The following is a 26,734-nucleotide window of genomic DNA, read 5'->3' on the forward strand; positions in this document are numbered from 1 at the left end:
CTGCTGCAGATGATTGATGTAAAACATGTCTGACAGCAGAGAACAGAGACACGAGTCTGAGCCACAGAGACGTCATGTGACTGTGAGAGCAGGAAACACTTCACTGTTCCTCCACACTAATCTAAACCACAGCACTCTTCATATGAAACACAGCAGCACATCATCTTACTGCAGAAATACTCATATTTTAAACAGTTTTAAAGTTTCTCATTTATCTCATCTCATTTACACATGAGACTCATAATAAGATAGAAACATGACTGTAACGTCTCCTTCTCTCTGTCTCTACTGTTACTATATTTAGTCAAACTATCAGGATTTATTTCTGACACTAACAGCTCTCTACAAATGGAGCATTAACTGAATCAAAATGTAAAGACTGACACTCTGCATTGTCTTGTATCGTATCGTGACGGAGCTGAATGGTATCAAACCGAATCGTTGGACATTTAAAGATTTATAAAATATATGGTATTGTTGAACATGTATGGAGAAACGTATTGAACGGTCTCAGTCAGTCAGATACACACCACTAATATCTAGTACCTCTCATATACATGTACTCACTTCACCTTCTAAAAAACTACTTGTTTGTAGTTTTTTTTTCGAGTGTCAGAATATGATGTGATGCGACCGTCCAGCCATGAACAATGTTTAGAAACTTTACTCTAAATCTATCCAACTTTATTTTCTGTGCATCATTTCCAAAGTCTTCTGTAGTTCTGTATGAAATATCAAAGCATTTGTATTTTTATTTCCATCATAACATTCAAACAGATTTTGTCAGTCGATGTCTATTATATGAAACATGATGTAATTCAACCTGCAAGAAACAACAACTTTGAGACTTTTCTGTTGAAATCAAGTTTTTATTATAAAGCAGTTTGTCAAAGATCCATGAAAACAATGATCAGGGTTGTAACTCTGTCAAATCTGGAATAAAATCATCTTTTCAGCTGATGCTATGTTGTTGGCATATTTAGATGTCATGTGGTCTGACCTCAAAAAACAAAACAAAACAAAGAAAATGAAGATATTTCTACAAATATATATTTTAGATATAATATTTATGATGACCTTTTGTTCAGGTGGTCGATTCTCTGCCTGTTAATTTTGACTTCATGTGAAAATATCTTGTAGTTTCCATGATAGATATACGTCTTAGATTGATAGTTTTGTGCTTTTTATATCAAATTAATGATTTATACACATGAAGTGTTTCATTTTAGTATTATTTGGAATAAAATTTTATCAATCTGATTTGTTTTTTTCTAATATTTCAGAAACAACAGTTTGTGTTTAAAGTTTGTTCAATATTATGAGAAAAATTAAATGAAAAAATAGAGCATTTATTTTATTTTATTTTTATTTTAGATTTGTTTCCAGTCAGATATGATTGAGTTTATATAAAGTTATTGTTGTTGTAAACATGACTGTTGTTGCTGTTTACAAACAACATTTAGTTTGATTTAAAATGTTCAATTCTAATCCTGTTCTTAATTTACTCTTTTTGAAAATAATATAGATTTTAAAAAACTGTTTAGTAATAATGATTTACTAAATGAAAGTTCTTGATAAATAAATGTTTATTCTAAATGTTTATGTTTATTCTTTATTCAGATTGAAGAACTGCAGTTTGTCAGAGATCAGCTGTTCTTCTCTGGTCTCAGCTCTGAAGTCCAACCCCTCCCATCTGACAGAACTGGACCTGAGCTACAACGGAGACCTGGAGGATTCAGGAGTGAAGCTGCTGTGTGATTTTCTGCAGAGTCCAGACTGCAGACTGAAGACTCTGAGGTCAGTTCACTGACTCTCTGTTACTGTTGTAGATATTTGATGTTTAATTAACAGTTGAAGTTCATTTATGTTCATATATAACTTCCATCTATAAAGTTTGAAATTTCCTTTTGTTCATATTTTCATGTTTGAACTAAATTTAGTGGTCAGTCACAGAAGACGTCTGTTTCTTAAAGAAACTGTAGAAAATGTCTCCTGTTGGTCGTTAAAGTGAATTCATGTTAATAATTATTTGATAAATGGTCACATGTGAAACAGGGGGGTCCAAACAGTTTCAGGGGAGGTTCAGTGAATGAACATGAAAAAATCTGACAGGAATTATTACATTATTCAACAGAGACACAAACTAATAAATAATAATAAAAAGGTCAATGATGTGACGCCTAAATTTTCTGTCCAACTGCATTTTTCACAGTTAAAAAAAGTTTAGATGCATAAAAAGATGTCATATATATAATGATTGACTCATGCATCCGATGCATCAGACTTTAATGTGTTAGATATGAGTTCATCGGTTCAGACGGTCTGTATCGGTAAAAAAGTGAACAGGAATCAGAAACAAATCGATGCAGCACTAACGTATCGATACATGTCATTAGGATACGTTTCATCTTGGGATCAGGGAGCTGCTGCTGTAACTTTCCTCCGTCTTCTCTCTCCTCCTGTCTCTGCCTGCACCGCTCTCACTGGACGCCTGCTGCAGCGATCACAAAAACAAGCGCTCCCTCCTCCCTCTCCTGTGTCTCCTCTTCATTTACTTCAAACAGACGGCGCCGAAAACAGCCACAGAAGTGACATTGTAGCGCGTCTCGCCACCAAACTTTCATAACGCTCAAGTGTAGAATAAGTTTGTGTTTTATAATAAAGATGAGAAACGCTGCTGCAGATGATTGATGTAAAACATGTCTGACAGCAGAGAACAGAGACACGAGTCTGAGCCACAGAGACGTCATGTGACTGTGAGAGCAGGAAACACTTCACTGTTCCTCCACACTAATCTAAACCACAGCACTCTTCATATGAAACACAGCAGCACATCATCTTACTGCAGAAATACTCATATTTTAAACAGTTTTAAAGTTTCTCATTTATCTCATCTCATTTACACATGAGACTCATAATAAGATAGAAACATGACTGTAACGTCTCCTTCTCTCTGTCTCTACTGTTACTATATTTAGTCAAACTATCAGGATTTATTTCTGACACTAACAGCTCTCTACAAATGGAGCATTAACTGAATCAAAATGTAAAGACTGACACTCTGCATTGTCTTGTATCGTATCGTGACGGAGCTGAATGGTATCAAACCGAATCGTTGGACATTTAAAGATTTATAAAATATATGGTATTGTTGAACATGTATGGAGAAACGTATTGAACGGTCTCAGTCAGTCAGATACACACCACTAATATCTAGTACCTCTCATATACATGTACTCACTTCACCTTCTAAAAAACTACTTGTTTGTATTTTTTTTCGAGTGTCAGAATATGATGTGATGCGACCGTCCAGCCATGAACAATGTTTAGAAACTTTACTCTAAATCTATCCAACTTTATTTTCTGTGCATCATTTCCAAAGTCTTCTGTAGTTCTGTATGAAATATCAAAGCATTTGTATTTTTATTTCCATCATAACATTCAAACAGATTTTGTCAGTCGATGTCTATTATATGAAACATGATGTAATTCAACCTGCAAGAAACAACAACTTTGAGACTTTTCTGTTGAAATCAAGTTTTTATTATAAAACAGTTTGTCAAAGATCCATGAAAACAATGATCAGGGTTGTAACTCTGTCAAATCTGGAATAAAATCATCTTTTCAGCTGATGCTATGTTGTTGGCATATTTAGATGTCATGTGGTCTGACCTCAAAAAACAAAACAAAACAAAGAAAATGAAGATATTTCTACAAATATATATTTTAGATATAATCTTTATGATGACCTTTTGTTCAGGTGGTCGATTCTCTGCCTGTTAATTTTGACTTCATGTGAAAATATCTTGTAGTTTCCATGATAGATATACGTCTTAGATTGATAGTTTTGTGCTTTTTATATCAAATGAATGATTTATACACATGAAGTGTTTCATTTTAGTATTATTTGGAATAAAGTTTTATCAATTTGATTTGTTTTTTTCTAATATTTCAGAAACAACAGTTTGTGTTTAAAGTTTGTTCAATATTATGAGAAAAATTAAATGAAAAAATAGAGCATTTATTTTATTTTATTTTTATTTTAGATTTGTTTCCAGTCAGATATGATTGAGTTTATATAAAGTTATTGTTGTTGTAAACATGACTGTTGTTGTTGTTTACAAACAACATTTAGTTTGATTTAAAATGTTCAATTCTAATCCTGTTCTTAATTTACTCTTTTTGAAAATAATCTAGATTTTAAAAAACTGTTTAGTAATAATGATTTACTAAATGAAAGTTCTTGATAAATAAATGTTTATTCTAAATGTTTATGTTTATTCTTTATTCAGATTGGAGTACTGCAGTTTGTCAGAGATCAGCTGTTCTTCTCTGGTCTCAGCTCTGAAGTCCAACCCCTCCCATCTGACAGAACTGGACCTGAGTCAGAACTGGAACCTGAAGGATTCAGGAGTGAAGCTGCTGTGTGATTTTCTGCAGAGTCCAGACTGCAGACTGAAGACTCTGAGGTCAGTTCACTGACTCTCTGTTACTGTTGTAGATATTTGATGTTTAATTAACAGTTGAAGTTCATTTATGTTCATATATAACTTCCATCTATAAAGTTTGAAATTTCCTTTTGTTCATATTTTCATGTTTGAACTAAATTTAGTGGTCAGTCACAGAAGACGTCTGTTTCTTAAAGAAACTGTAGAAAATGTCTCCTGTTAGTCGTTAAAGTGAATTCATGTTAATAATTATTTGATAAATGGTCACATCTGGATACAGAAGATCATCTGAACTCATATTTGTGTTCAACTGATCATGTTTACTTGTTGACGTGGAAATATTTCTTTGGTTTCTGTGTTGTCAGAAATAATGTCTGATCAATTATATTGATCCTTCAGAACACGCACACACACACACACACACACACACACACACACACACACACACACACACACACACACACACACAGATCAGTTCATGTTTCCAGCTGTTTAAAGGATCAATAGAGTTTGTGTCCCGTGATTCCAGACTGGTCTGAGATCAGCAGCATGTTATTAATGTGTGTTGACATGAATCAGTGTGTGAATGTTGTGTTGACATTTGGATGATGTGTGTAGAAGGCTGACATTATGATGATCCACAATAACACAATGACAAAGTCACTCTAAAGTCATTTTAGAGAAAAGTTCATTGATTAGGACATAGTAATATTGATCTGCACATTTAAAACATCAACACATCTGATTGATTATTAATGGATTTTTATCTTCATCATTTATTCTTTATTCAGATTGAGGTGGTGCAGTTTGTCAGAGATCAGCTGTTCTTCTCTGGCCTCAGCTCTGAAGTCCAACCCCTCCCATCTGACAGAACTGGACCTGAGATACAACGACCTGAAGGATTCAGATGTGAAGCTGCTGCTTGATCTTCAGGAGAGTCCAGACTGCAGCCTGAAGACTCTGAGGTCAGTAGAGGGGCGGAGTCAGTCCCTGCTGGTCTCAGCAGTACTGAACTAAACACAGTTGGTATCAAAGCAAAGATCCAGTATTTCCTGCTTTCATCAGTGAAGCTGTGAGAGGAGGACGGGGACAGACTTCAGGATTGGACAGAAAGACAGAGAGACAACAGTCAGCCAATCAGAGGAGCCAGAAGCTCATGGTGATCATGTGTCTGAGTTGATGTGAAGAAATAAATCTGTATTACAGCTGACAGCATCACAGGACAGACAGAGACAGATGTCCTCGTTCATCAAACTGTCCAACCATTTACATTTAGTAACCATGTGGTTTTTGTTCAGACCAGAACCTGCTGAAGTCCAGGAACCACAGCTCATGTTCTGTCTTCAGTCTATGAACACGTTGGACCTTTAACATCAGATAATCTGTCCACGTTTCTTCTGTTTGGTCCAAATATTTTCAATATTCAAATATTTGTCCTTTAATATTTAAAGTAGATGAAATATTCAAAGTGAGACTCTGGTTTTCTAACAGCAGTAATCAGTGAACATCTCTCTGTTCCTGCTGTCATGATGCCTTCAGGGACTCTCAGCACTTTATTTCCACTGTGTACTTCAGTGAACTCTGCAGAGTCAACAGGCCTGATGGTCTGTTAACTCCAACACATTAAAGGGACAGTTCACCCCAAATCAAAACTTCATATTCCTCCTCTTCTCTGTACTGATGTTTATCCATCGAGAGAGTTTTGGTTTGAGCTGCAGTTTTGGAGACATGAGCTGTAAAGATGTCTGACTTCTCTACAATATAATGGAACCAGATGACACTCAGGATGAACTACTTTCCTTCTGCAGTAGAACTGAGCAGAACTACTTTCTCTTCAGTGTCATCTGGTTCCACTATATTGTAGAGAAGTCAGACATCTTTACAGCCGATGTCTCCAAAACTCTGCAGCTCACAACAAAACTATCTACATGGATAAACAGCACTAGAGGGAAGAGGAGGAGTACAGAGTTTTGATTTTAGGGTGAACTGTCCCTTTAACATGAGAGCTGAAAGGAAGCAGCTGTTCCACCTCTGCTCTGAACAGGACTGAAGTCCTGCTGCTCTTTAAACTGGATGTGATGAAGGAGTCTGTTAACTCTGATGTGACTCCTGCTGTCTGTCTTCTTCTCTCATCAGTTGGAGGTGATGCTGATGATGATGCTGCTGCTGCTGATGATGATGATGATGCTGATGATGAAGATGATGATGAAGGAGGAGGTGTTGAGACGATCAGCTGTGTCCTGATGATCCACAGAGGATGAAGCAGCAGCAGTTTGTGTGTGGAGGCTCTGACTGGTTCATGTTACTGGGAGGTGGAGTGGAGACGAGAGCTTCATCCAGAACCGACTGATGGACGAATCACAACCAGTGGAGACGAGTGTCTGTGCTGCAGTGTGTCCACCATCGTCCCTGCGTGTCCTCTGGGTCATGTGACAGAGTATCATCGGTGTATGTGGACCGCTCTGCTGCCGCTCTGTCCTCCTGCTCTGTCTCTGCAGACACACTGAGACTCCTCCACACACATTTACTTGGACATTTCTGCTGTCCTTCCTGTCACAGCTCCCCCCTGTGGAACGATGGAGTACTGCAGTTCATTTCTGTGGATCTGCTTTCCTGCCAAAACTTCAACAAAACATGTATCTGAACTAAACAAAGATGTGAAGATGTGTTGTGTGTCTGTAGAATCTGAGGTGTAGTTCAGGTTGAACCAACAGGACTTAAGATAAGTCAGTCCTAACTTGTTATTCTGAGTCTGATCTTATAGTTAATCTGGTGTCACAGTTTTTTGAAAAAGTCAAACTGAGACAAACATGATTATAGTGAGGTTCTGTGGAGCCGCAGAGACGTTCACACCTAAAAATCTTGTTCTTCAGATGAAAGAAAACATGTTTGTTTGGTTCAGAGTCCAACAAATATCACATCAACGTGATAGTTTTATTTTTTCAGTAAAGATGAAACTTGTGATGTAAAAATGATCATTTCCGCTCATCGTATCACACATCATAATTTCAGAAAACTGCAGATATTTTCAGGGAGTCTGGTGATTTAGTTGTTTTACCAGTTAAATGTTGAAATCAGTTGAAACGGTCGAACATGAGTTTTATCTTTTAACAACATTTCTATCTTCAGTCGTTTCTCTCTGAGTCGACTGTCGTCAGGCGGCTGCAGTCACTGTTGCAGCTCCAGTAACTTTCTCACCTCAGTCTGAGATCAAAATGATTTTTCCTTCATATTTGATCCTCCATAATGTTTAGATTAGAAGTAATGAGCTACAAATCAGCAGGACGGCAGAAGATTGTTAACAGTGTATCCTAGCAACGCACGCCGCTCGTTCACATGAGCGTGCGTCACTACGAGTGGGCGGAGTTAACGTCAGGGTTTAGTTTGATTTTTGAAAAGTCCATTCTACAGACTGGTCTTAAGAAGGACTGACACAGCAGTCAGGACCAGGTTTAGTAAAGACCAGCTGGTCCGACCTGCTGCAGGACGTCTCTGCAGAGCCACACTTCTTCATTTGAAACGGTTTTTGATAAAAGTCTGATTAATGTAAAGTGTAAATATAAAACAAATGATCAGATGTGCTGTCAGGGACTTCTTGTACAAGTTTACTGATGATAATTTAATGAGACTTTATTTGACAGAATTGATCAAATCTGTCTCAGGAGACGAGTTTTGATTTTAATATCCGATCAATAAAAACGTGAAAGAACAAGAAGCTTGATGACTTATTAATATTTGTATTAAAGCTCGTATCTGACAGAAATCTTTCTTAATCTGACACACCAGGTGTTTGTTACACAGAACCATCTGGGAACGCGTCCTTAGGAACTGTTTGGAAAAGGGCAGGCACTTCTTTAAAAAAAAAGAACGTCATCTGTCTGTCAAGTCGATCATGGGCCACCTTCAACCATGAATAAAATCCTTCAGTGTTCTTCTCTGTTCTTCTTTCAGTGAAGAAATATTGATCAGCTCTGATTTATCTGACGTCATCACAGAATCTACGACAAACTCTTGAGGAGTCGCCATCGTTTGTTCCAGACGAGTCGCTTCTCGCTGCCGTCAGCTGAAATCACTCCTGAAGATCCAAGCTGTCCCTCCTAGGACACCGATTGGCTGCACCACATTTGGGCCGGACACAAACGAAGAGCCTGAAGCCGGTCGAGATGGACTCTGGTGTGATGAATCCAGCTGCAGGATCAGGACAGACCTGGTTTTAGGTTTGAAGATGATCTGATATCAGGTACATCACTGGACAACCCTGTTTCTGTCCGTGTTGTTCCAAACTTATAAAAGTTCAAATGTTCTCCTCCTCCTTCTGCTGGAGACCTTCTACCATCTACTCAAGGATCCCCGTCGGTCCCCGGACCCCAGTTTGAGCATCACCTGTTGGTAGAGACTGAGTGTTGGTGTGAGTGTGAACATGAACATGATCAGAGTGATGCTGTAAAGAGTCAGATGTTGTTTCTGTAAAAACCTTCTGATGAGTGTGATGAAGTGATTACAGCAGAATCTGTGATCCTCTCTGTCACATGAAGTTTCACCACAAACACTCACACACTGGACCCTTCATGTCTCTTCCCCCCCACCGCGTCTCCGTCTTCCGGCTTTTTAGAGGGAAAAACTCCACGCCGTTCTCGCGTCGCTGCGGTCGTCTTCTGAGAAAACGCTGACCTCAGCTCACAGACGAGGCCTTGTCTCCGTCCAGAGAAAAGATCAGTTCAACAGAAAAATCCATCTGCTGCTGCTCGACATGACAGAAAACTCTAAATATCACCAAAACTCTTCTTCTGAACTGTCCACATATTCTTCACTGCAGTACAAGTACACATACTAGAAGTAAAAAAGACTTCTTTACTGCAGTAACAGTGAAAAGGTGGGAGTATAACAGTAAAAAGACGTCTTCTGAAGGACATTTCTACTGACTGTTTCTGTGCAAAGACAACTGAAGCTCAGCTTCTCTCCGCCAGCTTGTCCGTCTCCGTCTGTCTCAGCTTCTTACCTCTTTTATGACATGTTTTGTCTTGTTACATCTGCAGCTTGTCTTGTCTTCTTTGTCTTTTTGTTTTGTCCTTCTGTGTCTTTAGTGGCAATTTCATTTTTTCATCTCAAAATCTTTTGTCTTTTTTGTTGTATGTCTTTTGTCTTGTTATGTCCTTTAAGTCTTTTTTTTGTCTCACTGTCATGGTTGTCTTAACTTTTTTGTCGTGTCTTTTATGTCATTTTTGTATTGTTACGTCTTATTTGTCCTGTTGTGTCTTTTTGACTTTTTCATCCTGTTGTTCTCATGTTTTTTACGTCATTTTTCGTCCTTTTCGTCTCGTGTCTTTTACATCGTTCTCGTCTCGTCCCGCCTGTCCTGTGTGATGTCCTCTGATGGATCCACCAGTCGATCGTCTTTTCTGTGTCTTATTGTTTCGTCCATTCAGGTTGAAATCAGTCTTGATGTTTGAAGGCGGAGCACAATGATGCAAAATAACAATAATCAATAATTCACCTCAGAGTCATTAAAACTAAAGTAAAGAGTCTGTTTATAAAATGTGAGGAGGAGAAAGTTCAGATGTCAGAAAAATAAATACTGAAGTAACAGATACTTGAAAAGTACTGAAGTACAGAACAGTATTTGTACTCAGTTACTTTTTGTTGTTTATGAGGTTTTTATATCGTTCTTTAGATTCTCAGATGATGGAGGTTTCTGCATGACGACGTTTCTATTAGAGCTGCAACAGTTTATTAATCACTTTAATTAATCAATCAGTTCATTAATCACTTTGTCTTAGTTGAAAGAAAATGAGAAGATAAATGTTCTTCAGTAGTTTCCGTCTGTCTGTCAACATTCAGTCAAATAATAAAGTTTGTCGGTCCTGGTGGTAAAAACCTGAAACAGACGAGACGTGCAGGATGACGTGGTCAGTTTCAGTCAGACGGTGCAGTGAGCAGACTACACTTTATATTTGTCTTCCAGTTTTCATCCGTTCCTTCAGAGTGATCATGAGGAGAGACTGACTTCATGAACTGCGTTGATTGACTCTCTGTGACCTCTGACCTTTGAAGACAGCATGACGATTCATGGCTGCTTCAGCCTGCAGGGGACATGAGACACAGGAGCTTCATTTCCTGGACTCTAAACTGTGAGATCAACAGAATGGAACGCTCCATGGTCAGTCTGAGGTTCTTCAACCGTTCCGAGTCCCAGACAGGTTCCTTCTGTTGGACCAGCATCAATGATGTTTATGTCTCTTCTCAAGCCGCCGCCCACAGCTGCCGTGTCACGTCCTCCCAGTCTCTATTTCTGTTTGTCTCCAGAGTCTCCAGAGATTCAGATTTTTTTTTTCTTTCTAAGAACTATAATCAACAGAATACGCTCTGCACTCTTCACTTGATCTTGTTCTTGGAGTCTTCAGGACACTGATCTTAACACGTGTGGCTCTGAAGTTTGTCACCGATTAAGATTTTCTTTAGTCTCAACAGATTTGATCGTCCTGTAAGAATATTCAACAGTGCATCCTGTGGAAATTGTAAGAGCTCAAGGATAGCGACAATTTCTCACGTTTCACACTGAGCGAGTGTGTGTTTTTTTTATTTACAAACAGCGTATTTTTTTAAGAAGTCACGTGGCTCAGCAAGTTAGCGGTTGCTTAGCGACATCAAAACTAACAACACAGCGGTCCTTAAAGGGACCGCAATTACTCTGACAAGTTGCCAAATGACCATGAACACTGAACATTAACTTCTCTTCTCTATGAACTCTCTGACAGGTATATGATATAACATTGTATTCCCACGTTTGCAGTTAGTGGTGAATTATGTCTATAGAAGTCACTACACACGTCCCCCCAGAATTCAACACAACAAAAATGAACAAACTAAAGTCCACGGTTGGGGGGGCGAATCCGGCGGCCGCAACGGCTACGCTGGACAGGGGAGTGAGGCAACGCATCCCCAGGGGGTGGGCGTGGAGGTATACTGGAATCAGGTGGCGGGGGAGGTAAGGGGGAGGGGCCAGACGGGAGAGGGCCAGGGGACAAGTGTCTGTTAGGGGGCCGACCCCGCTTCGGCAGTTGAGCCACTTCAACCGGCCTGGCCCAGTCCAAGTGAGCTGGTTTAAGGCGGTCCACCGAGACCCGCTCAGGTTTACCCCCCATGTCAATGACAAAATGTTTCTGTCCCGCCTCCAAAACCCGGAAGGGGCCTTCATACGGAGAGCGCAAAGGTCCCTTGTGTCCATCAACACGAATGAACACATAACCAGCTGACAGGAGATCTTTGGGCATGTGAGAGCCTGGAATGCCATGGCAGGAAGTGGGCAGAGGGGCAAAAAGTCTGGCATTGTCCAAGAGGGTGGAACGCTGCACCGTGGCTGACCAAGGAGCAGAAGCGGTCGGTACAAAATCCCCAGGCACCCGCAAAGGCTGACCATAAACCAACTCCGCAGAGGAAGACTGGAGATCCTCCTTAGGCGCTGTCCTGATGCCCAGCATGATCCACGGGAGCCTGTCAATCCAGTTGTTGTCCTTTAAAGTGGCACGGAGGGCTGCCTTCATCGACCTGTGGAAACGTTCGCAAAGGCCGTTGCCTTGTGGGTGATAAGCAGTGGTGCGATGCAACTTCACCCCTAAGCTGTCTGCCACCGCAGTCCAAAGCTCAGAAGTGAACTGCACGCCGCGATCGGAGGAGATATCTGAAGGGGTGCCAAAACGGGATATCCAGGTGCCAATAAACGCCCGTGCCACGTCGACTGCCGTAATGGACGACAGCGGGGTGACCTCCGCCCAACGTGTGCTGCGGTCGACCATAGTCAAAAGGTGAGTGTACCCCCGTGAAGGGGGCAGGGGGCCAACCAGGTCGACGTTAACATGATCGAAACGCCGCTCGGGCACGTGAAAATGTTCCAAAGGGGCCTTGGTGTGGCGGTGCACCTTGGCCCGCTGGCACTCCACGCAGGCGCTAGCCCAACCTCTCACATCCTTTTTCAGGCCGTGCCACACGAACTTGGCTGCTACCAGTCTTTGAGAGGCCTTGGTCCCCGGGTGAGAAAGTCCATGGACAGCATCGAAAACTGGGCGCCGCCAGCTCAAGGGGACCACAGGCCGAGGGGTGCCTGTGGAGATGTCACAAAGCAAAGTGGTGCTGGAGCTGTCAAACACCACGTCCCTCAGCTGCAAACCCGTAGTGGACGACCGGCACTGCTGCACTGTAGCGTCGGTAGCCTGGTCCTTCGCCATTCTGCTGTAGTCGAGACCCAGGTGGACCGCTCCAGCAATGGCCCGGGAGAGGCAGTCAGCCACACGGTTGTCCTTCCCTGCCACGTGCTGAATGTCTGTAGTGAACTCGGACACATAGGTGAGCTGACGTTGCTGTCGGGCGGACCATGGCTCTGCGACTTTGGACATGGCGAAGGTCAGAGGTTTGTGGTCGACGTAAACCGTAAACCGGCGGCCTTCCAGCATGTGCCGAAAATGGCGGATGGCGAGGTACATTCCAAGCAGCTCACGGTCGAAGGTGCTGTACTTCTGCTCAGGGGGGCGTAACTGCCTGCTGAAAAAAGCGAGAGGCTGCCAGGTATCGTCCACCCACTGTTCAAACACCGCCCCCACCGCGTAGTCGGAAGCATCTGTGGTCAGTGCTACAGGGGCAGAAGAGGAGGGATGTGCAAGCATGGTAGCCTGTGCCAAAGCTGCTTTAGTGTCCATGAAAGCCCTGACCCTGCTTTCAGTCCAGTCTACAGCGTGCTTGGGCTTACTGCCCTTTAGGGCCTCATAAAGAGGCCGCATAGTGCGGGCTGCTCCTGGGATGAAACGATGATAAAAGTTCACCATGCCAAGAAATTCCTGCAGGGACCTCACGGTGACTGGGCGTGGAAACGCTGCGACGGCTTCCACCTTAGACGGGAGAGGAACTGCTCCCGCCTCCGTGACCCTGTGCCCTAAGAAGTCTATGGTGGAGAGACCAAACTGGCACTTCACCGGGTTGATGATAAGCCCGTGTTGACTGAGCCGTTGAAAAAGGGTTTGAAGGTGTGCCAGGTGTTCGGCCGTGGAAGAACTTGCCACCAGGATGTCGTCAAGGTATACAAAAACGAAGGGAAGGTCCCGCAGCACAGAGTCCATCAGACGTTGGAAGGTTTGAGCGGCGTTTTTAAGTCCAAAAGGCATGCGCAGAAACTCAAACAATCCAAAAGGTGTGATCACTGCTGTCTTGGGGATGTCAGGGGGGTGAACGGGCACCTGATGGTAGCCCCTGACAAGGTCAACCTTGGAGAAAATCACCTTGCCAGCCAGGTGAGCTGAGAAATCCTGGATGTGTGGCACAGGGTAGCGGTCGGGCGTCGTAGCGTCGTTGAGCCGTCGATAGTCCCCACAAGGGCGGCAGCCGCCACCAGATTTGGGGACCATGTGGAGAGGAGAGGCCCAAGGGCTGTTAGAGCGGCGGACTATCCCCAGGCGCTCCATGTTGTCGAACTCTGTCTTGGCCACAGCCAGCTTGGCCGGGTCCAGGCGCCGTGCGCGGGCGTAGACAGGCGGGCCCGTGGTGGCGATGTGGTGCTCCACCCCATGTTTGGCAGTCGTCGAGGTGAAGGTGGGCTGTGTGAGTGCAGGGAATTCAGCGAGCAGGCGGTGGAAAACGTCTGTGGGGGGGAGTATGCTGGAGAGGCGGATGCCGTCAGATGGGCCGAGTGTGCATGTGTACGAACAAAAGGTGGCAGCATCGATCAAACGGTGATTTTTCATGTCCACTAAAAGTCCATGAGCACACAAAAAATCCACCCCCAAAAGGGGTACAGCGACTCGCGCTGTAACAAAGTTCCAACCAAAACGCTGCCCGCCGAAGCACAGTTCAACGTACCTCATGCCGTACGTGCGAATGGGGCTCCCGTTAGCAGCTGTCAAAGGAGGGCCGTGGCTGTTCGCCACCATGTCGATCCGCGATGCAGGTAGGACGCTGCGCTGTGCTCCCGTGTCGCAGAGGAAACGCCGTCCGGAGATGGAGTCGCAGATGAAAAGCAGCCTTCCAACGTTACCGACGCTCATGGCCACTAATGAGCGCCGGCCCTGGCGTTTCCCGGCCCGCCGAACGTGCATGGTGAGCGGCATTTCTTAGCCTTAGGTCCAAACTTGGCGTGGTAAAAACATAATCCAGTAGCCGGCTGCCGTTGAGGGGCTGCCGCTGCGACGAGTGCGAAATCCTCGGAGGCACCAGCGGCGGCCACGGGGAGGAGAACCGCTGCACAGTGCTGCTGGCTGGCCAGGAAAAATTTATCAGCCTCTGCCGCTAGCTCTCTACAGTCAGTGATAGCAGTGTTAGCCAAAGCTGCCCTCACCTGGGTGGGCAGCTGACGCAGAAAAAGGTGAAGAAAAAGAAAGTCTGGTCTGTGCTCACCCAGCAGCTCGAGCATACGGTCCATTAACTCGGAGGGTTTGCCGTCCCCCAATCCGTGGAGAGAAAAAAGTTTGTCGGCTCGTTCAGCGTCAGAAAGTTCAAAAGTTTTCAATAGGTGAGCCTTTAGCGCAGCGTATTTCCCGTCCAGTGGGGGAGACTTGAGAAAACTCACCACTCTGGACGCCGTTGAACTCCCCAGTGCGGAAACAACGTGGTAGTATTTAGTAGTATCCGCAGTGATGTCGCGTAGGGCGAACTGGGCCTCGGTCTGCGCAAACCAAGCGGAGGCAGAAGATTCCCAAAACTCGGGGAGCTTGAGCGAAACAGCGTTCACGGACATCTTAGCGGTCTGGAATCGTCCAGCAACTTACGTCGGGGTCACCAGTGTGGAAATTGTAAGAGCTCAAGGATAGCGACAATTTCTCACGTTTCACACTGAGCGAGTGTGTGTTTTTTTTATTTACAAACAGCGTATTTTTTTAAGAAGTCACGTGGCTCAGCAAGTTAGCGGTTGCTTAGCGACATCAAAACTAACAACACAGCGGTCCTTAAAGGGACCGCAATTACTCTGACAAGTTGCCAAATGACCATGAACACTGAACATTAACTTCTCTTCTCTATGAACTCTCTGACAGGTATATGATATAACATTGTATTCCCACGTTTGCAGTTAGTGGTGAATTATGTCTATAGAAGTCACTACAATCCTTTCTTTTTTTTTTACAGTGCAGTACACCACATTAAATTCCAATATGAGACTCCAACAGACTGTGTTTAATGTCTTTCTTCACTGTGAAAGCATCAGATTTCCTGACAGAGAAATTCAAAATGTGCCTCTTCGTACAGATCAGTGGAAAATAAATCAGTGGACCTGCAGAGTTTCTCTCCTGAGGCTGCAGCTGCTGTCCAGCATCACCTGCGCTGCACGTTCTGCGCTCCTTTACTCCCTGAATTAAGGATTTATTTCAACCAAACCAGAGTTGCTGATTGTTGGACAGTGGAAAGACGAGACGTTTTAGTTGAGTTTTATTTAGTTTCTGGAAAGTTTGAATGAAGCTAATGATGATGATGATGAAGGATTCAGGTGAGTTTGTGGAGAGGAAACAAACCAAACGTCTCTTCCTGTTTAACTTCACTTCCTGGTGAAGTGTCTGACGGCGCGTCAGCTGCGCTCCGTTTCTATCACTCTTCTCTGCTTCCATCACTGTTAGTTTTGTGGTTTGTGGTGATTTAGAGACTCGGTTTGTAAAGTTTACAGCCTGTCATGCTGTTGCATTGATCTGTGTACAATGATGCAGATAAAAAACAAGAACTGAGTTTTTGCAGCTTCTGTTTTATCCTGTAACTGTGATGAACTCTGACTGGAGGAACCTCAGTCGACTTCAGGGGGCGGGGCTCCGCTGCTCTGCACCTAAATGACCTTTTTCTCCAAGTGAGAAATAAGAATAATTTCAGTTCACATGTCTGTTTTTTTTATGAACCTGAAGATCAAATCATCAAAACATAAAACATGTTCTTTTGTAGAGAGAGAGAGAGAGAGAGAGAGAGAAACCGTCCAGGTTCACCTGACCCTCTTCAACAGAGCAGAACTTATTGATTATACCATTATTATTATTTATTGTTACACTGAACCTTCTGTTCTCAGCCTCAGATATAAGAACATCTGGGTGGAGAACATGTTTATATTATCTGTATTTGTTTTATGTGTTTGAATACATCAAAGTCTGAATTATAGATGATATTAAATATATCTTTCCATGGAAATATTTTAATAAATGAGTTTTCCCAATTATTTAAAGTGATTATTGTGTTTGTAATGATTTTATCTTTATCTTAAACCTTCATATTAATTATATTTCCCTTCCTTCATGACACGTCTTCACAGCTGTAACAGATGATTGATCCAGATGTTAGATACTGATAGAATAACTTTGTTATATTCTACTGTTGTATATATTGGACCACATATATGTAACGTTTATAGAAAGTCATCATTTTCTATTGCAATCTATTAAATCATTTACAAATACTATATTTTTATTGATTAGTTGTTAGGATCATCTGTTAACACATGATCATTAAATCATATTATCAGTAGTAACATGCAGGATCATCCAGGAGCCACGCAGAAGAAAATGATTTGTTTTATTATCTGATTAAAATGGAACCAATGAAAAGAGCCTTTTCTTAAATATAGTGATGATTAATATAGTGATTATACTGCAGCAGCCTGGTGTTCATTAAGTCTGTGAATGAATGAATGAATGAATGAATGAATATAAAACATGTTTGTTTTTTCTCACATATCTCAGATTTCTTCAGGCAAAAGGTTTATTTCTCTCAAGTTTTGTTCACAAATGTGTTAAAATTCGTGTTAGCAAAGTAAAGTGGATATTAACATAAATGTCGATTATGAAGAGGAATAACTGAAAGAATAAATACACATAGAAATACAGAGAACAACATAAATATGAAGCTTTTCATTCATTTTCACATTCATTCATTCATTCATTTATTTCTGTGTATTATAAATATGTGTATAGATATAAGATATTTAAATCCAGGATTCTCAAACTGTGGTCTGTGTACCACTGGTGGTACGTCAGCTCCCTCTAGTGGTACATGGAGGAATGACTGAATGAATGAATTTTTTAGAAAATGCTCCATTTCAAATGTAAATACATAAAAGAGATGACTGAAATATAATTCAAATCAGTTTTATGTCCCCTGTGTTTTTGTTTCAGTGTGTTGTTTTCACACTTCATCTCTGATCAGCAGCTCAACTGTGATGGAGACAGAAAACTGAGACTGAAAACAAAAGACTCAAAAACTGCAACTGGATCCAAACTGGAACTGTTAGGAGGAGACGAGCAGAGCAGAGAGAATAAAAATAAAATGGACGACGATGAACCGAGCAAAAGAAAAGCATCAGTCGAGAGTCCAGAGCAGCTGGAAACACAGAGAGGTGCAAAACCAGTACAGAGATCTGATCCCAGTTACCTCAAATCTGGATTTAGTTCCTCCTGCATGAACCGTCCACAGCTGAAACAGGTCGTCCTTCACCGCCGTGTCCTAATGTTGGTCATAGTGGTCCAACATTTTCTGAGGTGGTACACTGTAAAAAGTTTGACAAACACTGATTATAAGTCATTTCTTCTTTGCTTTTGTTGTTCCTTGAAGGGTCTCGCTGTCAATAACCCGTCTTTGAGCCGTCCTGCTCAGGCTGAGTGTCCCTGAACGCAGCAGGAGCCACGGGGACTTTTACAAGTTCAGACTTGTGGACTCAGTAGTTTGTACTTGGTGAGTTTGACAGGAGGACGCAGGACGGACGGTCTGCAGTCTACTTGATGACATCACCGTCTCAGCTCGTCTTGGCCTTTTTACTGTGGTTATTTTCACTAAAATGTAAACAACAACAATGAAATATGAAATAAAACATTATCCTGCCTGTTTTTGTTTTAATTCCTAACCTTATTACTCAAAATCTGCCCAAATATGATCTATAATAAACAATACACTCTAAAAAACTAAACAAAACAAAAAAACTGGTTCTTCATAAGTGCTCTGGAGAACCTCTTTAAGGTTGAGGAACTGAATAAAAAAAAAAGAGTTCGGTGCTTTGAAGAACCTTTTCATGTTTAATAATCTTTTTTTCTGTTGAAGGTTCTTTGAAGTACATGAAATGGTTCTTTACGTCACCGTTTGTATGGATGTGACCTGGTTTTGGTAAACATTTCACCAACAGAACAGTTTGAACACTGCAGCCTTTGTTTTTTTGTGAACTTGTGCTAAAAGTATTTGGCTTTAGCTAATGGCTACTGAGCCTTTAGCCTAACCTAGCTAACATGAGTCTCTGTGTGTGTAAATGATTGTTGTGCTCATTTTAATTGTAAAAAGTGATTTTTAGAGACAGCAATTGGTAAAATAATGTGATTATAATTTATATAAAGTAACTAGTAACTTTACTCAGTTACTTTTCAAAGTAACTTATGGTGTCTGTCTTTATGATTCAAAGGCAGGGTCAAAAGGGAAAGTGGAAACAAACTGGTGAGAGGGTTGTGATGTGAATGTGTGTGTGTTAGTAGGGACAACATGTAAAATACATTTAATTCATGTTTATTTAAAAAGAACATCTTTTCCTCAGTGCTGGGCCTCAGACAGATTCTTGGCTCCAAGAAACCAAATCATCAACACGTGACGTTCTGTCACACAGACAAACTGATTTCCTGTAAATGTAGAGGGGAGGAGCAACACTGAACATGAGATCCAGTTACATGAGAACAGGGAGGGAAGCTGAAAGTGAAAGTGTTCAGTTTTTCTGTTCGGACTCCATTTTGTGTGAAGAGATCAGAGCAGACGGAGGAGAAGTGAAGTCTGAGGCAGGGTGAGTGTTAATACAACATTTGAATTATTTTACTGTCAAAGTGTGTGAGTCAGTTTTCTTCCTGTGGACTGAAGAGGAAAGAAATGTTAGAATGAACTCAACACTTTAATCTGTGGACACAGTCTGCTGTGTATAATGTGTCTGTGTGCGTGTTACTTCCTGTTCTCTCTGTTTCGCGTATGACTTGAACAAACTTGTTCTCTGATCCTGTTTTCTCTCTCAGACTGACCTCAGATCAGAAGATGAGTGTTCGTGTGAGGGGAGAGGAAGAACCTCGACCCTCAGACGCAAAGTAAGACCACTGATACCAACTCATTTATATGATTCATGTTCAGGTCAAATTTATACTAAAATGCATTTGGTGACTAAATTCAACAAACAAAAGAGAAATCATTGGTTCCATCTTTGTCCTGATATCTGTGACAGCTGTCAGTCACCTGGAAAAACTGTGATTTCATCTAAGAAACGCCTACAAACTAACTGAACCCCGAACAGCTCCAGGTTCCTGACTGTGTGTGTGTGTGTGTGTGTGTGTGTGTGTGTGTGTGTGTGTGTGTGTGTGTGTGAAAAGAATGTCATTTGCCCTCAGGGATTAATAAAGTATACCTTCTTCTTCTTCTTCTAAATAATTTAAACACCTGGAGTTTGGTCTGTTACAAGGTTTAATAGACAAAAGTTTGATCTTTTAAAATATTTTTTCAGCGTATTGAAGAGTAAAAATCAACGCCTCCCCTCAGAATACATTTTCTGTTCGGCCTCCTAAATGTGACTTTAATAAAAACATGTTAATCTTTGCAGAGTTCAGTCCAACAGACAGAGAGCAGAGTCTCCAGAGTCCAGCTGTCTGTCTCTGAAGAGTGACTGGTCTATGGGTCAACCTCTAACCTTCAGTCATGGACCTGGACCCTCAGACACAAAGTAAGACCACTGATACCAACTCATTTTAACTAACTCATACTGTTTCAAACTAAGGTAGATTCTCAAACATTTGAGAACGTCCATCTCAGAATTTACCCTTCAAGACAATATTCATATATTTTAGTCCTCATGTGAAATCCCTGGAAAGATTTGCAGCTGTTAAAAATATAAATTCATCTGCTTCAAATGTGTCATTCAGTCTCTCATTTCTGTCCTCAAATATTTTATGAGTTCCTCCTCCTCAGATCAGCTGTTTTGATCCACCAGATGCATCTTGAATCGGTTCATAATTGTGCAACATGTGGTGAAAACGCATTAATATAAAATCTTTGTTCTGTCAGTCACATAGAAAAGCTGTAATCTGACTGAAGCGGCAGCGACACACTTTTAAACCTCCTAATTATGGACAGTAGCAGTAATTTGTGTATTTGGAGCTTCTGAAGTGACTTTATCATCAGCAGGACCAAAAACAATCTGAATTTGTTTGTTTTTTTGAAGAGTTTTCAGCTGTGATCCAGAGAGGAAAATTGACTGAGTTTAGTGGAACGTCTCTTGTTTATAATGTGATAAATATTCACTGAAGGTAACAGGTTGTTTTAGAGAAAAAAAAAATGAACACACAGCACATTAAATCAAGCTGACATGACCTCAGGCAGGACTGAAAGACATGTTCAGTAGATTTCAGAAGAAACTTTGAAGATTTTATTTCATATCTGTGCTGTCCTCACTAAAAGTTGTTGCAGGCAACGTATTTTTCAGCTATACAGCCAGCTTAACTTTATACTTTTCCATCATTGTTTCCTCCAAGGAACAGGCAGGTTGTTGTGTTTGGCAGAATTTAATGAAGGGAAAAATATTTCATTTTGTAAAACTGCAAAAGAACACAAAATACAGACGAGTAAATACCTTGTAAGCACTTAATAACATCTCTACTAATAATTAGAGAAAAAGTTACAGAAAAAATATTACTGACAAATTAATGCAAACAGCCGCTTAAAGGCATGTCAAAATATGTAATAACCAACGAAAGGACAACGGTAAATATAATTTACAAAGGTAAGAATGCTTCAGCTATCAAACACCAATACATCCATGTGCAGTAATGTAGTTTTGTAACAAACTGAACAAACCACCATCAAAATACTGGACCCAAACTCAAGAAATAGTTACATAAACATACAAATATGAACATAAATAACAGATGACTTACGGATGAAGCCGTTTTGTGGACTTTAAGGCAAAGGATTAAGAGGATTGTCACACTTGTGCTCGCTCTGCTTCCTGTTTCTCTGTCACTTCACTTCTCCCTCAGTGCAGATACTTGCAATCCTCACAAGGTGGAGCTACAGAACATATAATGAAACCAAAACACCAATTCCAATACAATAACCAACCAGTTCAAAGGGTCAAAAACAAAGTGAAAACCTTTGTTGGAAAAGTCAGCCAACGTAAAACGTAGGACACACACTGAAATACAAAATACAGTCTGACACAGAGAGAACAAGACTTCATTTGCATGTATGAATGTATGAACGTGTGTGTGTGTGTGTGTGTATGTGTGTGTGTATGAAAATAATGTAATTTGCCCTCAGGGATTAATGAAGTATACCTTCTTCTTCTTCTTCTTCTTCTTCTTCTTCTTCTTCTTCTTCTTCTTCTAAATAATTTAATCACCTGGAGTTTGGTCTGTTACAAGGTTTAATAGACAAAAGTTTGATCTTTTAAAATATTTTTTCAGCGTATTGAAGAGTAAAAATCAACGCCTGCCCTCAGAATACATTTTCTGTTCGGCCTCCTAAATGTGACATTAATAAAAACATGTTAATCTTTGCAGAGTTCAGTCCAACAGACAGAGAGCAGAGTCTCCAGAGTCCAGCTGTCTGTCTCTGAAGAGTGACTGGTCTATGGATTATCCTCTAACCTTCAGTCATGGACCTGGACCCTCAGACACAAAGTAAGACCACTGATACCAACTCATTTTAACTAACTCATACTGTTTCAAACTAAGGTAGATTCTCAAACATTTGAGAACGTCCATCTCAGAATTTACCCTTCAAGAAAATATTCATATATTTTAGTCCTCATGTGAAATCCCTGGAAAGATTTGCAGCTGTTAAAAATATGAATTAATCTGCTTCAAATGTGTCATTCAGTCTCTCATTTCTGTCCTCAAATATTTTATGAGTTCCTCCTCCTCAGATCAGCTGTTATGATCCACCAGATGCATCTTGAATCGGTTCATAATTGTGCAACATGTGGTGAAAACGCATTAATATAAAATCTTTGTTCTGTCAGTCACATAGAAAAGCTGTAATCTGACTGAAGCGGCAGCGACACACTTTTAAACCTCCTAATTATGGACAGTAGCAGTAATTTGTGTATTTGGAGCTTCTGAAGTGACTTTATCATCAGCAGGACCAAAAAGAATCTGAATTTGTTTGTTTTTTTGAAGAGTTTTCAGCTGTGATCCAGAGAGGAAAATTGACTGAGTTTAGTGGAACGTTTCTCGTTTATAATGTGATAAATATTCACTGAAGATAACAGGTTGTTTTAGAGAAAAAAACTGAACACACAGCACATTAAATCAAGCTGACATGACCTCAGGCAGGACTGAAAGACATGTTCAGTAGATTTCAGGAGAAACTTTGAAGATTTTATTTCATATCTGTGCTGTCCTCACTAAAAGTTGTTGCAGGCAACGTATTTTTCAGCTATACAGCCAGCTTAACTTTATACTTTTCCATCATTGTTTCCTCCAAGGAACAGGCAGGTTGTTGTGTTTGGCAGAATTTAATGAAGGGAAAAATATTTCATTTTGTAAAACTGCAAAAGAACACAAAATACAGACGAGTAAATACCTTGTAAGCACTTAATAACATCTCTACTAATAATTAGAGAAAAAGTTACAGAAAAAATATTACTGACAAATTAATGCAAACAGCCGCTTAAAGGCATGTCAAAATATGTAATAACCAACGAAAGGACAACGGTAAATATAATTTACAAAGGTAAGAATGCTTCAGCTATCAAACACCAATACATCCATGTGCAGTAATGTAGTTTTGAACAAACTGAACAAACCACCATCAAAATACTGGACCCAAACTCAAGAAATAGTTACATAAACATACAAATATGAACATAAATAACAGATGACTTACGGATGAAGCCGTTTTGTGGACTTTAAGGCAAAGGATTAAGAGGATTGTCACACTTGTGCTCGCTCTGCTTCCTGTTTCTCTGTCACTTCACTTCTCCCTCAGTGCAGATACTTGCAATCCTCACAAGGTGGAGCTACAGAACATATAATGAAACCAAAACACCAATTCCAATACAATAACCAACCAGTTCAAAGGGTCAAAAACAAAGTGAAAACCTTTGTTGGAAAAGTCAGCCAACGTAAAACGTAGGACACACACTGAAATACAAAATACAGTCTGACACAGAGAGAACAAGACTTCATTTGCATGTATGAATGTATGAACATATGTGTGTGTGTGTGTTTGTGTGTGTGTGTGTGTGTGTGTGTGTGTATGAAAAGAATGTCATTTGCCCTCAGGGATTAATGAAGTATACCTTCTTCTTCTTCTAAATAATTTAATCACCTGGAGTTTGGTCTGTTACAAGGTTTAATAAACGAAATTTTGATCTTTTAAAATATTTTTTCAGCGTATTGAAGAGTAAAAATCAACGCCTGCCCTCAGAATACATTTTCTGTTCGGCCTCCTAAATGTGACATTAATAAAAACATGTTAATCTTTGCAGAGTTCAGTCCAACAGACAGAGAGCAGAGTCTCCAGAGTCCAGCTGTCTGTCTCTGAAGAGTGACTGGTCTATGGGTCGACCTGTAACCTTCAGTCATGGACCTGGACCCTCAGACACAAAGTAAGACCACTGATACCAACTCATTTTAACTAACTCATACTGTTTCAAACTAAGGTAGATTCTCAAACATTTGAGAACGTCCATCTCAGAATTTACCCTTCAAGAAAATATTCATATATTTTAGTCCTCATGTGAAATCCCTGGAAAGATTTGCAGCTGTTAAAAATATGAATTCATCTGCTTCAAATGTGTCATTCAGTCTCTCATTTCTGTCCTCAAATATTTTATGAGTTCCTCCTCCTCAGATCAGCTGTTATGATCCACCAGATGCATCTTGAATCGGTTCATAATTGTGCAACATGTGGTGAAAACGCATTAATATAAAAGCTTTGTTCACCTTGATTCTCTGTGTTGATGGTTTGAGTTTGCTTTTTTAATAATCATTTAAAGTATTGTGAATAAAATGTAAGCTCAAAGGTCCCTGCAGACAGAATATCTGCATAATTGGCCTCAAAGAGAAGGCTGAAGAAGGCAGGTTGACAGAATTTATAACCACGCTGCTTCCAAAGTCGCTCAGAAAGGAGCACTTTGACCCGTGGAAGTGGACCGCGCCCACCGGAATCTGGCCTCGGCTAAAGACAGCAGACTGCCAGGCTGCATTACGCCCAGGTAAAAGAGCTGGTGCTGAAGTTACCTAGAGAGAAAAGCCCACTACAATACGACAGACATCCAGTGTTTATTTACCCCGACCTCACCTCGGTCACCATGAGGAAGCGACTGGCCTTTCATGATATAAAGGAGAAGTGCCAGGAAAATACGATGTGGATTCTGACACCCTGCGAGGTTCATGGTCACAGTGAAGAACAACACCAGCACGTCTGACGATACGGGAAATGTAAATGACTCCACGCTCTGGGAGGCTATGAAGGCATTATATCATATGAGGCAGCAGAAAAGAAAAAATCAGAGAAATGATTAAAGGAAATAGATGACCAATAAACTAATCTGGAGGCATCTTTTAAAACGGAGCAGAAATCTGAGTTCCTCAGTAAAATTACGGCATTAAAGTATGAGTTTAATTCTGTTATGTGTAAAAATGTCTCTAAGCTCTTGGTGTACAGGCCAGACGGAGATATTTTGAGTTTGGCGACAAGCCTCAGAGGATGTTAGCCCGTCAGTTGAGACAAACACAGACCTCCAGAACCACACATCATTTAAAGTCAAAAGAAGGAACCTTACTGACAGATCCAGAAAAGACTAATACTTGTTTTGTGGACTTTATGCAAAGCTTTATCAATCCAAGGGCAATCCGGACCGAACAGCTTTGGAAGAATTTTTTGAAAATATAACACAGCCTAAATTGTCACCGGATTCAGTCGATGTGCTCGATGCTGATATTAACTTGGAGAAGGTCAAAAAAGTCATTTCTTCTTTGCCAATAATAAGACTGCGGGTCCAGATGAGTTCAGCGTAGAATTTTTCAAAACATTCACTGCTAAATTATCACCCGTTATTACGAACGCTGAATCATTCCAGACAGACCTCTGAACTGCTGACCACTTTACGTAAAGCCAGTATCTCACTGACTCTAAAACCAGGCCGTGATCCCCAGCTGGTGTCATCATACCGCCTGAGTTCATTGTTGCCCCTTGGAAAAGTTCTGATAGGCTGAAGGACCACATATGTTCTATTATAAACTCAGACCAAACTGGCTTCATGCCAAGTCGCCACACGTATTTTCATTTGTCCCGTCTGTTCAATATTTTGTATGCAGAACGTGCAGTAGAGGCTGTTATTATCCTCCTATTATCCTCCATCCTTCATAAAATGGATAGAAATCGTTTATTCGTACCCCACAGCTTCAATTATCACCAATCTAAATATCTCCCGCCCTTTTGCAATTCACCGTGAGACCAGCCAGGGCTGCCGCCTTTCACCGTTTTTATTTTCGGTCATTATTGAACCATTTCCTGCTAAAAAACAAAATCTTTTAATATCCCCCGTTGATATGTATAGATATAAACACTACCTTTCTTGTACGTGGACAGTGTCCTTTTATACATCTCCGAGCCACAAAAATCAATACCTCCTCTCCTACCTTTGATTGATAAGTTTGGCAGTCTCTCTGGATTTTCTATTAATTGGGACAAGAGTGACTTAATGCCTGTTACTGCAACGGTTGACAAAACTTATCTGCAGTCAGTTACCTTTAAAAAGTCCTATGACAGTTTTTCATATCTTGGTGTGGTTGTAACAAAAGAATCCAGAAGATCTGCTTCGGTTGAACTGGCAAAATAAAATTGAACAAGTTAAACATAATATTGATATTTGAAAAACCCTTCCAGTCTCAGTGGTTGGGAAGATGCTATCAAGATGATTGTTCTGCCTCACTTCCTTCATCTTTTCCAGTCACTTCCATGTTTTGTCACTCTGTCATATTTTAAACAACTAGACTTGATAATTATACCCTTCATTTGGAACTATAAAGCAGAGAGAATTACCAAAAAGCACTTCTCAAAATCAAAGGAAGCGGGTGGCTTTTCTTTACCAAGCTTTAAGATGTATTATTGGGCTGCTCATTTATTTATTCTAGGATGGTGGAAAAAGGGTTTCCAGTTGTACTTGGACTCTTGTCCTGCATGGCTGCAAATAGAAAGTTCAGTTTGAAAAAAAAAAAAACTCTACTCGTTCTTCTCAATGGCCTCACTGCAGTTAAAGGATCTCTTTTTAGCAATGACTTTGTTGTTGGCAACACTTTAAAAATCTGGAAGCAGATAAAATC

The 26,734-nt window shown here is 40.8% G+C and overlaps 1 protein-coding gene across 8 annotated transcripts in view; it reads left to right on the forward strand.

The window, feature by feature from the left end:
- The window catches only part of LOC146322000 (protein NLRC3-like), a 44,581-nt gene that overhangs the window by 14,229 nt on the left and 3,618 nt on the right, over positions 1 to 26,734 (forward strand). For 3 of the 8 annotated variants that reach the window (XM_084727326.1, XM_084727330.1, XM_084727328.1), the window contains 4 exons: positions 1,621 to 1,797; positions 4,293 to 4,469; positions 5,240 to 5,413; positions 5,514 to 5,801. In XM_084727326.1, coding sequence (XP_084583452.1) covers positions 1,621 to 1,797; positions 4,293 to 4,469; positions 5,240 to 5,413; positions 5,514 to 5,628 — 643 coding nt within the window. In that variant the 3' untranslated portion in view covers positions 5,629 to 5,801. Of the gene's footprint in view, positions 1 to 1,620; positions 1,798 to 4,292; positions 4,470 to 5,239; positions 5,414 to 5,513; positions 5,802 to 6,584; positions 6,734 to 20,007; positions 20,128 to 21,961; positions 22,082 to 23,892; positions 24,013 to 26,734 lie in introns of those variants that run through there. The other 5 variants (XM_084727332.1, XM_084727333.1, XM_084727327.1 and 2 more) reach the window with 4 other exon arrangements.

Source organism: Lutjanus erythropterus, chromosome 9 (assembly GCF_056507025.1).
Source record: "Lutjanus erythropterus isolate fLutEry1 chromosome 9, fLutEry1.hap2, whole genome shotgun sequence".
Classification (NCBI taxonomy): Eukaryota; Metazoa; Chordata; class Actinopteri; order Lutjaniformes; family Lutjanidae; genus Lutjanus; species Lutjanus erythropterus.